The sequence below is a fragment of the Pleurodeles waltl genome, chromosome 1_1 (assembly GCF_031143425.1).
Source record: "Pleurodeles waltl isolate 20211129_DDA chromosome 1_1, aPleWal1.hap1.20221129, whole genome shotgun sequence".
Lineage (NCBI taxonomy): Eukaryota > Metazoa > Chordata > Amphibia > Caudata > Salamandridae > Pleurodeles > Pleurodeles waltl.
In genome coordinates, this window is record NC_090436.1 from 1,005,230,056 (window position 1) to 1,005,243,279 (window position 13,224).

Below are 13,224 nucleotides of genomic sequence, written 5' to 3' on the forward strand. Positions count from 1 at the left end.
GGACTCTGTGCATGCTATTCCTTACTTTGAAATAGCACATACAGAGCCAACTTCCTACACATGCCAACAGTTGCATTTTCCTACATTTGCATTCTGAATGGGAACCTACTGTGCAGGAATGGTGGAGGGGCTCACACTTATATTTCAAATGCCAATGGCCTGCCCTCACACAAAGGACTGATAACCCCTCACATGGATCCTTTCATACAGGACTTGGCTGAAAGGGGAGCTTGGGCACTTCAAAACCATTCTTTGAAGTTTCCCCAACTTCACTGGTATTTTGGGTATATAAACTGTGTCTCTGACCCCACCAAATCAGACAGTTGTGGACCTACACCTGCACTTGGAGGAACAGCTTGGCTGCCCAAAGGAGTCATCTGGACTGCTTTGCTGAGAAGGACCCTGCCTTCCTCATGATGTGCCCTACTAGGGTTGGAATTGAGCATGCCACCAGTTTCTGAAGTCTCTGGGCCAACATCAACTTCACCTCTTCAAGAAAATCATTGTGCGTCGAAAATTGATGCAACGCCTGCATCGCGGCTGGGAAATCGCTGCACCACTAACCGTAACGACGTAGCACCCCCTTTCTGAAACTCAGTGCAACTCCTGCCTTGTGATGGAAAATTCAGCACATAGCCTTCCGGATCGACGGAGCGCCTGCTCCTTCTACGAAGCGTGTCAAGGATTTTCAATGCATGGTCCCAGGGCGTCAAAATATCCCTGCATCGCAGTGAGGAGCCAAGACTGCGCTCCTGAAAAACAGTGCAACCCCTTGTAGTGTGGAAAGAAATGACGCATCATCTGTGCCCTGCCAGAAAATCTATCACAACTCCTTATTGTTCCATGCATCTCTTCCTCTGCAGCCTCCGTGCTTCGTTATTTTTGGTGCACCCCAGGTATTGTTACAAGTATATAACCACTGTTTCTTAAGAACTGAAACAATTCTAAACCTTTAAAAAGTGATATTTGAACTTGTGCTTATTGAGGCTTTGTCGATTTGACCTTAATTTCTTTAGATAAATATGAACTATTTTCTAAACCTGTTTGGTGTATTTTTGTGGTTTACTGTACTATATGATTTATTGCACAACTACTTTACACATTGGTTTTAAGTTAACACTGCTCAGTGTCAATCTTTGAGAGGCAGAGGATGGGCACAGGATAATTTGGATTGTGTTGTGACTCACCCTGACTAGATTTGTGTTCCCTACTTGGACATGGGTGTATAGCTCTGCCAACTAGAGACCCGATTTCCAACAGCAGCCCACCACTGAGGATAGTATAGCTTGGATATCATATTCTAAGGTGAGGAATCTGCAACTAGAAGCCTCTATCACATGAACAAGTTTCTTACCTTCGGTAATGATTTATCTGGTAGAGACATGTTCTAGTTGCATATTCCTTACTGACCCACCCATCCTCTCTGCATGTAAACTGATTCTAGGGCCAGAGACTCCCCTTGGCATACCAATTTCAGTGTTGTTCATGGCTCTACGCTGCCGGCGTGAAAATAAACTGACGTCAGCGCACCTGGAAGACACCTATGTACGACTGCAACGTCATCACGGTGACAACGATGGATGCAAGGTCGACCAATGCCACCTAACGGCCAGCAATGGGACTTGTCGAAGGAAAATGTCCAGATCCAGATGACGCCTGGGGAAAATTCTAAGGTAAGGAATATCCAACTAGAACATGTCTCTACCAGATAAGTCGTTATCAAAGGTAGATAACTTCTTCAGTAACGTTCTTCAGGTTATGTTTGAGGCAGGGCAACACAGGGGAAGTTTCAGGAAGCAGAGAAGTGATATCAGGAGGACAAGAATATATAAGTACAGGATTTGGGTCTGTTGGCATGTAATGTTGTGCTGCCACTGTCTCTCCCTTTTGCCCTCAGTGGTCTGTTGTATTTCTACAACCTTGTTTGTCTGTTGGTTTGTTGCCCCTGCCACCCATGGTTGTGCTACCACTGCCCCTCATGCCTGACAAATGTGGTCAGCTTGCTGCCTCTGCCTCCTCTTATGTGCCCTCACTTTGCAAGAGTCCGTGCCCTTAACCTCTGCCTCCCCAGGTGTATACTAATGAAAAAGTAGATCGCTAACAGTCTACATTTATTACAAAGTGTGGTAATTCTGAACTCATCTTGATGTAATCAAAACTAAAACATAAAGCTTTTCCTTTAGAAATTATAAAAGGGGTGTCTCTTTCCAAAAGAAATTATGGTTAGTGCTCTAAAAAGCTAAAATGAGGACATGTTTTCTGAGTTGTTTAATAGTGACAAAGCACTTTTAAAATATTTGCTATCCTTTTTTTAATACAGTTGATCACTTGATAATTTGTTGCACTTAATTGAGAGGATGTGATGTAATGGTGAGAGCTGCCAACCTTGAAACTGGGGAGTCAGGCTTGAGTTTTGGTGTTGGCTCAACATCCTGTGATTCTGGGCAAATCACTTGAGCTCCCTATGCCTAAAACCCAAATGAATCTGTCCTTGTGTGATTTAACTGATGCTCATCTAAGGCAGTCCAATACCTTCAGATCAAGCCTGCGCTATAAAACTGCAACAAAAAAGTCATAATAAGCGTTTTGCGCTCTTGCCTTTCAGCTACACTTGGCCGGGTGGGGGGTGATATTTGGTCTTTTTATTCTCTGACCGCCGTCTGGAAACACTTACTTGTTAAGAAGCTCCCTAATTTCCTCAATTACTGCAGTATCCTCCGTAGAAAGGGCTTTCAATTTCACAGTTCAAGTTGGCGTTCGGGTGTGACTCTTTTGGCATAAATTCAGAATGAATTCAGAATGTTAAAATTGTAGTTTCTCATTAGAACACTGATAAAGCTGCTGATCACCATGGAGTTAACTGGCAGTCTGCTGCTGGTGTCGAAAGTGCATGTTTCAGTCTGTATGTCAGAATGCTTTAATGAAATAGAAGAGGAAGATATTTGAGAATTCATTTTAAACTGTCTTAATTTTACTTTCTACAGCACTAACCATAATTTCTATGATAGAATTATCCCCCTCATTTTGTTCCTTTCTAAAGGAAATGTTTTCAGTTTTACCAGGTTGATTCAGTCAAGCTGGCTTCAGGACTTCCACACTTTTGTCATAAATAAGATTGGTAGTGCTCTATTTTTTTCTGAATTCCCAGGTAGGCTGCCGTAGAACACTGGGAAGTCAACTGATGATCTGCTCCTGTTGCGAATACATGTTTTAATCAGAATTGTACACATTATTCTCACATGGATGAGAAAGATAGTGTGAATTGAATTTACTGAGAATATGTTCTCATTTAACTTTCTGGAGCACCTTCCATAACCTCTTCTAGAAAATCAGAAGAAAACAATTTTCTCTCAAGGATGGTTCATGAAACCCCAGTAGAAGAAATTTTATGGGGTAAATTCACCCTAGAGCACTTCACTATTCCTGAACTTTGTATGGTACCCTGAACAGATGATTTATGTTACAACTGAAACCTGTTTTACCCCTTATATGTGCTAATTTTTGTGATCCTCAAAACCTGGACATTAACTACAGTACATTTCTGTGGGGACCATGTTCCAGAGTCCTGTAACGGCTGCCACAGCATGTTGTACATGTTGTGACAAGCTATTAAAGGTGGGTCCCATTGGAACCCCATGCATGCTCGTTGGCGCCTGTGTGCACACCTTGCCCCTTAATTATTTTTGTATTCATTTACGTGACTTGGGACCAAATCCCTGCGTCTTGTAATGGTTGCCAAAACTATTGTTTAGGTTATTACCAACAAATCAGTATTCACTAGTCTTATTTAAATTGGCCAGTGTGAGCATATACGGACACCAACTATCCAGATATCAGTATAGTTTGAACCCTAATATCCCAAAAACTACTGAATAGATTTACAGCACATCACAAAATGCACACCTTTTCGACCAATGTCTAGCTTCCTGCCAAATTTAGTGTAATTTCGTTGAGCAATTTTTCAGTAGGACCCCCTCCCCTGTTGTTTTTTTTTTTTCCTCGTCCCTACTTGACAAATCGCTGTGAAACTAGAAAAGCAGTGTGACAAAGGAAGAGTGAAAGTTGATATGCAAGTATGCATTGCCAGGTTGGGTAAGGCAATTTGGGTTATGGGTGAGGCAGGACAATGCAGGGGAGGATCTCGGGATGCAGAGGAGCGATATCGGGGTACCAGAGTAGATAGGCACAGGATGAGGGTCTGTTGACATGTATGATTGTACTGCCCTTGCCCTTCTGCCCTCAGTGGTCTGTTGTATTGTGACAGCCTCTTGTCCATCCTGTGTGGTTGGTTTGTTTCCCCTGCTCCCATGGTTAGGTGTGCTGCCACTGCCGCTCCTGCCTGACCTGTGTGGTCATCTTACTGCCTCTGCCCTCTCCTCTGTGCCCTCAGTTGTCAGTCGGTGTCCCTGACCGCTGCCTCCCCAAGGATTTATATTGAAAAAAGGATTGGTAGCATTCTATATTTATTACAAAAGTATGGTACATCTGAAGTTACCTTGATGTGATCAAAACTGTAAAACCTAAAGCATTTCCGTTTGGAAATTATAACAAGCATTTGCAATGCAATAGGTCTTACGTTTTACTTGAGTTGGAACTGTTGGCGTTGTAAATTCATACTGGACTTTTCTTGCCACATAAATTGGTCAGCCCTGCCTCATAATTTGGCCTTTTCGTGCCACATAACTCCAGTGGCCCTGCATATAACTAAAGCACTTCCATTTACCTTCTCCCTCTATCTGCAGGCACTTGTATGAATAACAAAAACGATTCAGGTGAGTTTGTAAGTCTAGCTAATATAGTTAGGAACATTCGGAGTTTTTAAGTAATACAGAATTATTACTTTTTTTACTGCAGTTGGGATTAATAAACTCCAAACTACTACACTATGATGAATTAACATCCACGAATCACAATCACCGTTCTTTCACTGATTCCGGTTTTCTACGACCCATTCTGCCAGTCTGCATATTTTTTTGGAATACTGCGTGCGGAATTAATGCGCAACTCAGAATCTTGTTCAGTCAAGAACTCGAATGATGCCTCAGTAAACCAAGTGGGAATCATTTGCAAATTATTATTTTTTTTTGTTGATTTTGTTTAGTTTGTTTGTCCTCGTGGACCAACGCTGGACACTCCTGGTCTACCTTTCGTTTATTCTGCACATCCGAGACAGATTTCTGAAAGAGCCGTTTGGCACATCTACATCAGCTCCCAGGTTACTTCATGAGCTATGAAATAACATCGGGGGAAAAAACAAGAAAGAAAACATAGCAGCTGACGACCTAATGGTTGTGAGGGAAAATTACATTGATGTTGACTATAGTTGTGAGGGCGAGCAGCTCCAGTTATTTTTCACTGTTCAAGGGGCCACTGTAATCCTTCAAGGAAAGATAGAAAACAAGCAACAATGTTGGAGGGGTATTGGGGACGGGCAGACATAAACAGGAAACTGAGGGAAGGGCAGGAGGTGCTGGGTGATGGCAGTGCGAGCCGCACCATGGCTGCCATGAGAGTGAAGGAAAGACACAAAAGTAAAAAAGTAGTTAGCTTACAGTAAAACATATCGGCGGATGGCCAATTCATTGCTTTAAGACCTTATAGCTTAAATAAATTTTCTCCTGGAGAAAAGAACTTGGATCACTAGCAAATAACTTTTCTTCATTGACTGTTAATGATTGTGTCATATTTGAGTCCGTTTCTAAATCTCCCAAACTCCTACGTGAGTCTTGGATGCCTGCCCTCATTACCAGTATTCAGGTGCCCAAGGAGGGTCTTGTTATTTTCCAGTGCATCAGTGTTGTGGGTCTGAAACACAAGTGTTAGAATCCACGCAGAATTCTGCTCACTAAACTCGGAACTGCCTCAGAACCCCTGGAATTGTATTGCCTGCAGGCCTATTAGGCATGGTTAAAAGAAACTCTATTGGATCTTGAATAAGGCCTTGATGTGCAGCTACAGCAGAATGTAGTTTTAATCTACTATATTAACAATTTACAGACGTCCTGGGAAAACAACAAACAAGATCTACTATATTAACAATTCTCAAACATTTTGGAAAAACAGACAAGCATGTGTATCTCTAAAAGAGAAGGTGATGAAGATATCTAACTTAACTTAATCGTCATGCTTATCAGTAATGACACCCTCCACCCTAGATTTCCTAGTAGTTTGTTAACATTTAGTTAAATACCAAGTTGTATTTAAAATCTGTGAAGTTGTAGTCATTAACATTTGAATTTTACTTTTCAGGGTCATGTGAAAGTTGTGCGTTATCTTGTGAAGGAAGTAAATCAGTTTCCCTCTGATTCAGAATGTATGAGGTACATAGCCACCATTACAGATAAGGTAAATATCCACAACATTGTGATTTAATTGAAATCTTGTGCCTATATGAAAATTGTATGTAAATAGTGTGTTTAAATTGTGTAGCGATAGAGCAAAACTGCAAGCAGCAGTTTTAGAGCACAGTTTGTTTGGAATGTTGAGTACAGTTATAAAAATTGTTTGCATTAGAACTGAGTAATTACAGTCTAAGCATATTTTATCTGTCAGAAAGACAGATGCTGGCTGATCAATTGGGAGAATCTCCAAAAACTAAATATTTCAAACATTTGTACTGCACCCTCTGATTGCCATACTCAAATCACTTGTAATAGTGGATTGAGAAAACTTCCAGTAGCATTAGGTGTGACATTCTGGGGGTATATAGTGTGTGTACATCCAACGCCCCCGTAACATAACTTGTACAATTGGCTAACACCCGGTTGGTCCCTTTAACTCTTATGGTACAAGAGGTACCCAGGGCTAGTTACTTAAATGCAACTAGTGGACTGCTTAACTTAATTGTGACACCACAAGATTGACAAGGTGTGGCACTGCTGATGGTCCCATTGGCTAACATGGACTTTAACTAGCCATCATAAGTATTAACTGAGGCCAGAGAAGCTTGTGGAGACCAGATTGGCCCCAGAAATACTCACTGCATCTAAAGGAACCTGCATCCCAGGCATCAAGAACCACTTCTTGGCTGGACTGCTTTAAAGCAGAAAGTTACATTGAGGATGCTAAGACTGCTGCAAAACGACAGATAACTGTCTCACTGGACTTAAGTGGATCCTGTGACTGGCTCCCTCTCTTTTGGCCCATATAAACTAAAAGGAGTAGCTCTACTAGCCAGGTGACTTGGATTGGTTCCCTGACTACAACAATTGCATCTTTTAACAAGAATTTAGTTAACTTTGTAAAAGCATATCTACTGTTTCCCTCAATAGATGTTTGCCATTTCGGTGTCACATTTAATATAAAAATACCCTATATTTTTATAAATTGGTGGTGGATTTTTGTGTTGTGTTTCTTACTTATTGACTGTTTTGGTATTTCTAAACACTCCACACCTATTCCTTTAAGTCTAAATGCTCTATGCCACAGCAACCCAGTACTGAGCTAATTGTGATATTACATGGGGAGGTCCCATAACTACACCTCCTAAATATGTCTATCTGTCTTTCTGTATGGCTAATTATCTATCTATCTATCCATCTATCATTACTGAAAAAAAAGTAGGTTCTAGTTAGGTGAACATTTCAGTGACTGTAGGAAAGTGCCCTTTTTGACATGGTCACCCCCACTGTTTGCTCACTGGTAGTGAGATTCTTCAGTATTAGGGTATCTTAGATAGATTCACATGCTTCAATCATTCCCCGTCATCGAAGTGGGAGTCCCACAGTATTATAGTAAGCAGCATCTCTCAGTACAGCAGGCTGTAAAGCGAATGCAAGATTCAATTTAATAGCCTATCCATGTCATTTTTTTAAAAGACCAATCGGGCAACAGCATTCTTCGATCACTCCCAACAGAGGCATTGTGCCTCAGATTTTTCAAGCACTAGTGGGATAAACCTCACTGGCCAAGAAGGAGAGCCTCTAAGAGGAGGAGGGTCGCATGTGAATCTATGAAAGATACCAATACTGGAGAACAGGAGTATCTCATAGAGACTTCTAGTTGCAGATTCCTTACCTTAGAATTTTCCTCTCGGTGTCAGACTGGATCTGGTGATTTTTCTTCGAGCAATACCCTTGCGCGTCGGCAGGTGGCGTCAGTTGACTCTGCAGGCGTCGTTGGCATCACGGCCGCCGTGATGACGTTGGGAGTAGTATATACATGCCACCCTTGCGCAGTGACATCAGTTCCTGTCTTTCTGCGCCACACGCTTATCCGGAGAAAAGCTACCCTGGCTATTTTTTGGACGAATTCGACTGTTTTGTGGAGTTTTTTCTGTGCAACTTTGGTGCGTCGAGGATGTCCCCGAAGACCAGGTTCAAGCCATGCGAGGACTGTCATTGGGCGATGTTGGTGATGGATCCTCATCTGGTTTGTCTGTGGTGTATCGAGCGTGACCATGACCTGAAGTCTGTGCTCTGAGTGGCGGGCCATGCACCCGAAGGCTTTGAGGGAGCGACCCCTAAAGCTAATGGCGACCCGGCACTCAACTCCGCGTAGGTCCTGGTCTCGTTCGAGGGGCAGGTCTTTAGATCGGTCCCTGAGTCATCACCACTCGTCGTCTTCTAAATCCTAGAGTCAAAGTAGAAGTCGAAGAAATTCCATTGCTCTCCGACTTCGCCCCGTCGCTCGGCCGATGCGACGCGGGAAAAGCGTCTACGAACTAGGCCTCTGTCCTCAGAGTCTGGGTCGGCTCCACGCTTCCCCAAGTTTGCCGGAGCGACCCCCGCCCAACTTAGAGTTTTATGAGGCCATGCGCCTTATTTGGGCGGGCCGAACCAGATACAGCACCTTCAGGCCCAAGGGGTTCAGCTGAGGGGCCTTCGGGTTCTGCGCCGGCAGCTTCGGCCCCAGCCCCAGAGGTCACCTTTGGATCTGTGCTTGGATCCGCACCGACACCGGTCGCACCCTTGAGATCTTCCCCGGCGCGGGGTCGATTATCGACGCTCCCGATGTCGGTGGTGCCCACTATCGATGTCGACCCGATTTTTATCCCCGCAGACTCTGAGTCGGAGCGGCGTTGACCGACGCTGCTTTTGACTTTGATGGGGCTTATTCACCCCAGGTCGGATTCAGACCCTTTTTCTTATGGGTACGAATATGGGGAGGAGTTGGAGGGGTCCCTGGACCGTTATGGATACCAGGATGACCCCACTATGAACTGGGCTCAGGAATTGGGCGAAGCCAGTGGTCTGGATACTGCTCCTGACGCTGGCATGCTGTCTCCTCCTACCGTGGCTACGGCGGAAGGAGCAACTTATGGTATGGTGGTCAGTTGAGCAGCTGAGTCCTTGGTCTCGAGCTTCCCACTGTTGAGGTAAGGTCTAATCTCCTGATGGAGGTCAGGTGGTACTCTGCCATGTGGTACCCCAACAAACAGGGTGGAGTATGGTCCTGGACCCTTGGTCAGGAGGCACTACGCCCTGATGGTTCAACATCTGACAGGCTCCCTCAGTGCCATAGTGGACGAACTCAGCCGTCGATGCACAGCTGATCACGAATGGCGTCTCCATCAGGAGTTGCCGCAAAGTCTCTTTCGGCAGTGGGGAGAGCCTTGGTTAGATCTGTTCGCCTCCGCAGAGAACGAGCAATGTCAGCTGTTTTGCGCATTGGAGTTTCTAATGCGGCACTCACTCTGAGATACTTTTTGTCTCAAGTGGAATTCTGGCCTCCTTTACGCCTTCCCTCCTATCACTCTTCTGCCCAGAGTTCTCAAGAAAATCAGGAACAACCGGGCCCAAGTCATCTTGGTGGCTCCGGACGGGGCACGAAGAGTATGGTATCCAGAGCTAATTGAGCATGTCCATTGATCCTCCACTCAGAATGCCTCTTAGGGTGGATCTTCTGTTGCAGCAACAGGGGACGGTTCTTCACCCACACCTATCGAACCTCCACCTTCATGCGTGGAGATTGAGCGGCGCAAGTTGACGGCTTTTGCTCTTCCACCCGAGGTCTGCAATGTTATCTTGCCAGCCAGGCGTCCATCCACCAAAACGGTATATGCCTTTCATTGGAAAAAATTTGTGCCATGGTGTACCAGCAAATCTGTTGATCCCCTTTCCGCCCCTCTATTCAATGTTCTTCTGTTCATTCTTTATTTGGCCCAGCAGGGCTCTGCTTTGGGCACCCTTAAAGGGTATTTATCTTCCATTTCAGCCTTTCTTAGGCTACCTGATCAACCCTGACTCTTTAAATCTCCTATTGTGAGTAGATTTCTCAAAGGGCTCACCCATTTATTTCCTCCCACTCCATTTATCATGCCTCGGTGGGACTTTAATCTTGTCCTTACCTACTTGATGTGTACCCCCTTTGACCCAATGCATAATTGTCCCCTGCGGCTCCTCCCCTTCAAAACTGTCTTTCTAGTCGCTATCACCTCTGCTCGCAGGGGGAGTGAGCTTCAGGCCCTTTCCTCAAAACCTTTGTACTTGTCTGTGCATCCTGACAGTCGTGTTGCGCACTAGGGCTTCCTTCCTTCCTAAGGTGGTTACACCCTTTCATGTAGGCCAGTCCATCACTCTGCTTACTTTCTACTCACCCCCACGTACTTCCAATGAGGAGGAGAGACTCCACCGTCTGGACCCAAAAAGAGCGTTGGCGTTCTACCTCAATCGAACAAAAGATTTCTGGGTGGACGATCAACTCTTCGTTGGGTATGTCTGTGTGAAAAAAAGGAAGGCAGTGCAAAAGCGTACCATCTATAGATGGGTGCTTCTTTGCATCAAAATGTGCTACGCTTTGGCCAAAAAGCAACCACCTGAAGGCTTGCATGCTCATTCCACCAGAGCAACTGCTACTTCCACTGCGTTAGCACGCGGAGTTCCTGTCCTGGATATCTGCCAGGCACCTACGTGAGCGTCCCTGCACACATTTGCTAAGCACTAGTGCCTGGACAGTCAGGTCCGATGGGACAGCTATTTTGTTCGTTCGGTCCTGCAGAGGACTTCCTAGTATGATCTTGGTTCGCAGCTCACCACCGAGGATGGCATTGCTTGGGTGTCTAGACTAAGGTAAGGAATCTGCAACTAGAAGTCTCTATCAGATGTACAAGTTACTTACCTTCGGCAAATAAATATCTGGTAGAGACACATTCAAGTTGCAGATTCCTTACCGCACACCCATCCTCCCAGCATGCGAACTGATTTCTAGGGACAAGGGTTCCCCCTTTCAGGTCCTTAGCTCTGGTGCACCAATCTCAGTGTTCCTAGCGGCTCTGCGCTTTGGTGTGGAAAGTCGTTAAAAGAAACTAACGTCACTGCGCGAGGGCGGCATCTATATACTACCCCTGACGTCAACACGGCGGCCACAACACGGCGGCCACAACACCGACACCCACAGAGTCGACCTATACCACCTTTCCGACATGCAAGGGTATTGCTTGAAGAAAAATCTCCGGATCCAGTCTGACGCCTGGAAGAAAATTCTAAGGTAAGGAATCTGCAACTAGAATACGTCTCTACCAGATATTTTGTTACCAAAGGTAAGTAACTTGTGCTACACGTAACAAATTCTTTCTCCAGTATTGGGGTATCTTTCTTAGATTAACATGCTTGATGCAGAATAGTTACAGTGCAATACATTAGCAACAAATATACACGATTGTGACAGCGGATGGTGGGTATAACATTATGTAACAGGCTCACCTTATTGGAAAAGATGCCAAAGTACTGCTAGACCCACGGCTGTATCAGAAGTCTGTGCTGCATCCAGACAGTAGTGCTGGGTGAAATTGATCCTGTTCCTCTAGGTTGCCGCACAGCATACATTTTCATTGGACACCCCAGCAAATAAGGCTGCTGTTGTGGCAACTGCTCTTGTTGAGTGTGTTCTAGTCTTTTGTCTAAAAAGCCCTGCCCGCCTTAGAGTGGCAGAACTGAATGGCAGATGAAATCCACCTTGATATGGTAGATTTGGAGACTGGTCCACCTTTGTTACCATAGGCCACAAATAGTTGATTAGTAGTGCAAATATGCTTTGTTCATTGACATCAAGAGAATGAAGACTTTGTTCTGCTGATGTTTGATGAATAATGAAGAAAGTCATTCGTGTCGGACTGATTTAGATGAAAATCAGAGGGGAACTTTTGGTATAAACTTAGGATAATCTATGAAAGATACCAATACTGGAGAACAGGAGTTACAAATAAGTAACAAAATCTTTTTTTCGATTGAGGTCGCACTGGGTCCCTGCTAAATAGGTCCCCAGTGCCAATGTTCTTTACCTAAAAACAGGTAACAGTTTGTAGAATTGGTACACTCCTCTGTGTAAGTCCTGAGTAAGTGGTACCTAGGGCTTGGGCAGGTGAGAGGGCCTCTAAGGGTCGAAGCACATATTGTGCCACCCTCAGGGACCCCTCTAAAAATGAGATGAAAACAGCTGCCATTGCAGTCTACGTGTCCTGGAACAACCAGGTGAAAACAAAACATAGTACATCTGTCATGTGCCGTGTCTGCAGCACTGCAACTAAATATATGCAAGTCACTCTTAAAGCTGGCCTTGGAGCCCTAAGGCAGGGTGCATTATATTTTATGTGTGGTCCTATCAGCACAAGCATATATGACCCTTTGATGTCCAGCCCCATTGCTGAGCATTGCAAGTGAACAGGGAAGCCATCTTAAGGTAAGTGCTGGAAACTCGTCCTCACAAGTGACAGTCACTAGCCTCACTGAAACCTATGGTTCAAACACCTCGTCTAAATAAATGCAGGCTGCCTCAGAATTATTATGACTTACACCCTGGGGGCACCTTTTAGGTGCCCCCTGAACCCCACTACTCTCTGAGTGTGTTGTCTGACTGGTCTTGACCAGCCTGCCACCACGGACAGTTTTCTGGGCCTGGAGGTCAGAGCCCGCGCTCTGAGGTCAGAAACAAAGCCTGGTCTGGAGAGGTGTGTTGTCATCCATTTCAGCAGGATGGCTAGCAGATTAGCATACCTATGGCAGAGGCCTCAATTGCCTTCCACCTTTGGTGTGCAACCCCCGCCTTCCCTGGGGGTGGGTCAACTCTTTCTCCCCTCCTTACCTAAACCCCAGCCCTCCCCACCCCCCCTACCAAACACCTCGAGAGCCAGAGAACCAACACCCCAGGGAGGACTCCCTGGCGACCGTAACCCTGTGAGTAGCCAGAGACAACCCCCCTGAACCCGCACCGCGATGCCTGCAGAGAGAATGCAGAAGCTCCCCCTGACCGCAACTGCCTGTAATAAAGGGCCCGTCGCCTGGACCA

General features: G+C 45.1%; 1 protein-coding gene across 6 annotated transcripts in view; it reads left to right on the forward strand.

The window, feature by feature from the left end:
* LOC138291300 (ankyrin repeat domain-containing protein 17-like) overlaps positions 1-13,224 on the forward strand; it is a 1,121,799-nt gene that overhangs the window by 756,964 nt on the left and 351,611 nt on the right. For all 6 annotated transcript variants that reach the window (XM_069230308.1, XM_069230310.1, XM_069230309.1 and 3 more), the window contains exon 23: positions 6,250-6,345. In XM_069230308.1, the coding sequence (XP_069086409.1) occupies positions 6,250-6,345 (96 nt within the window). The remainder of the gene's footprint in view (positions 1-6,249; positions 6,346-13,224) is intronic.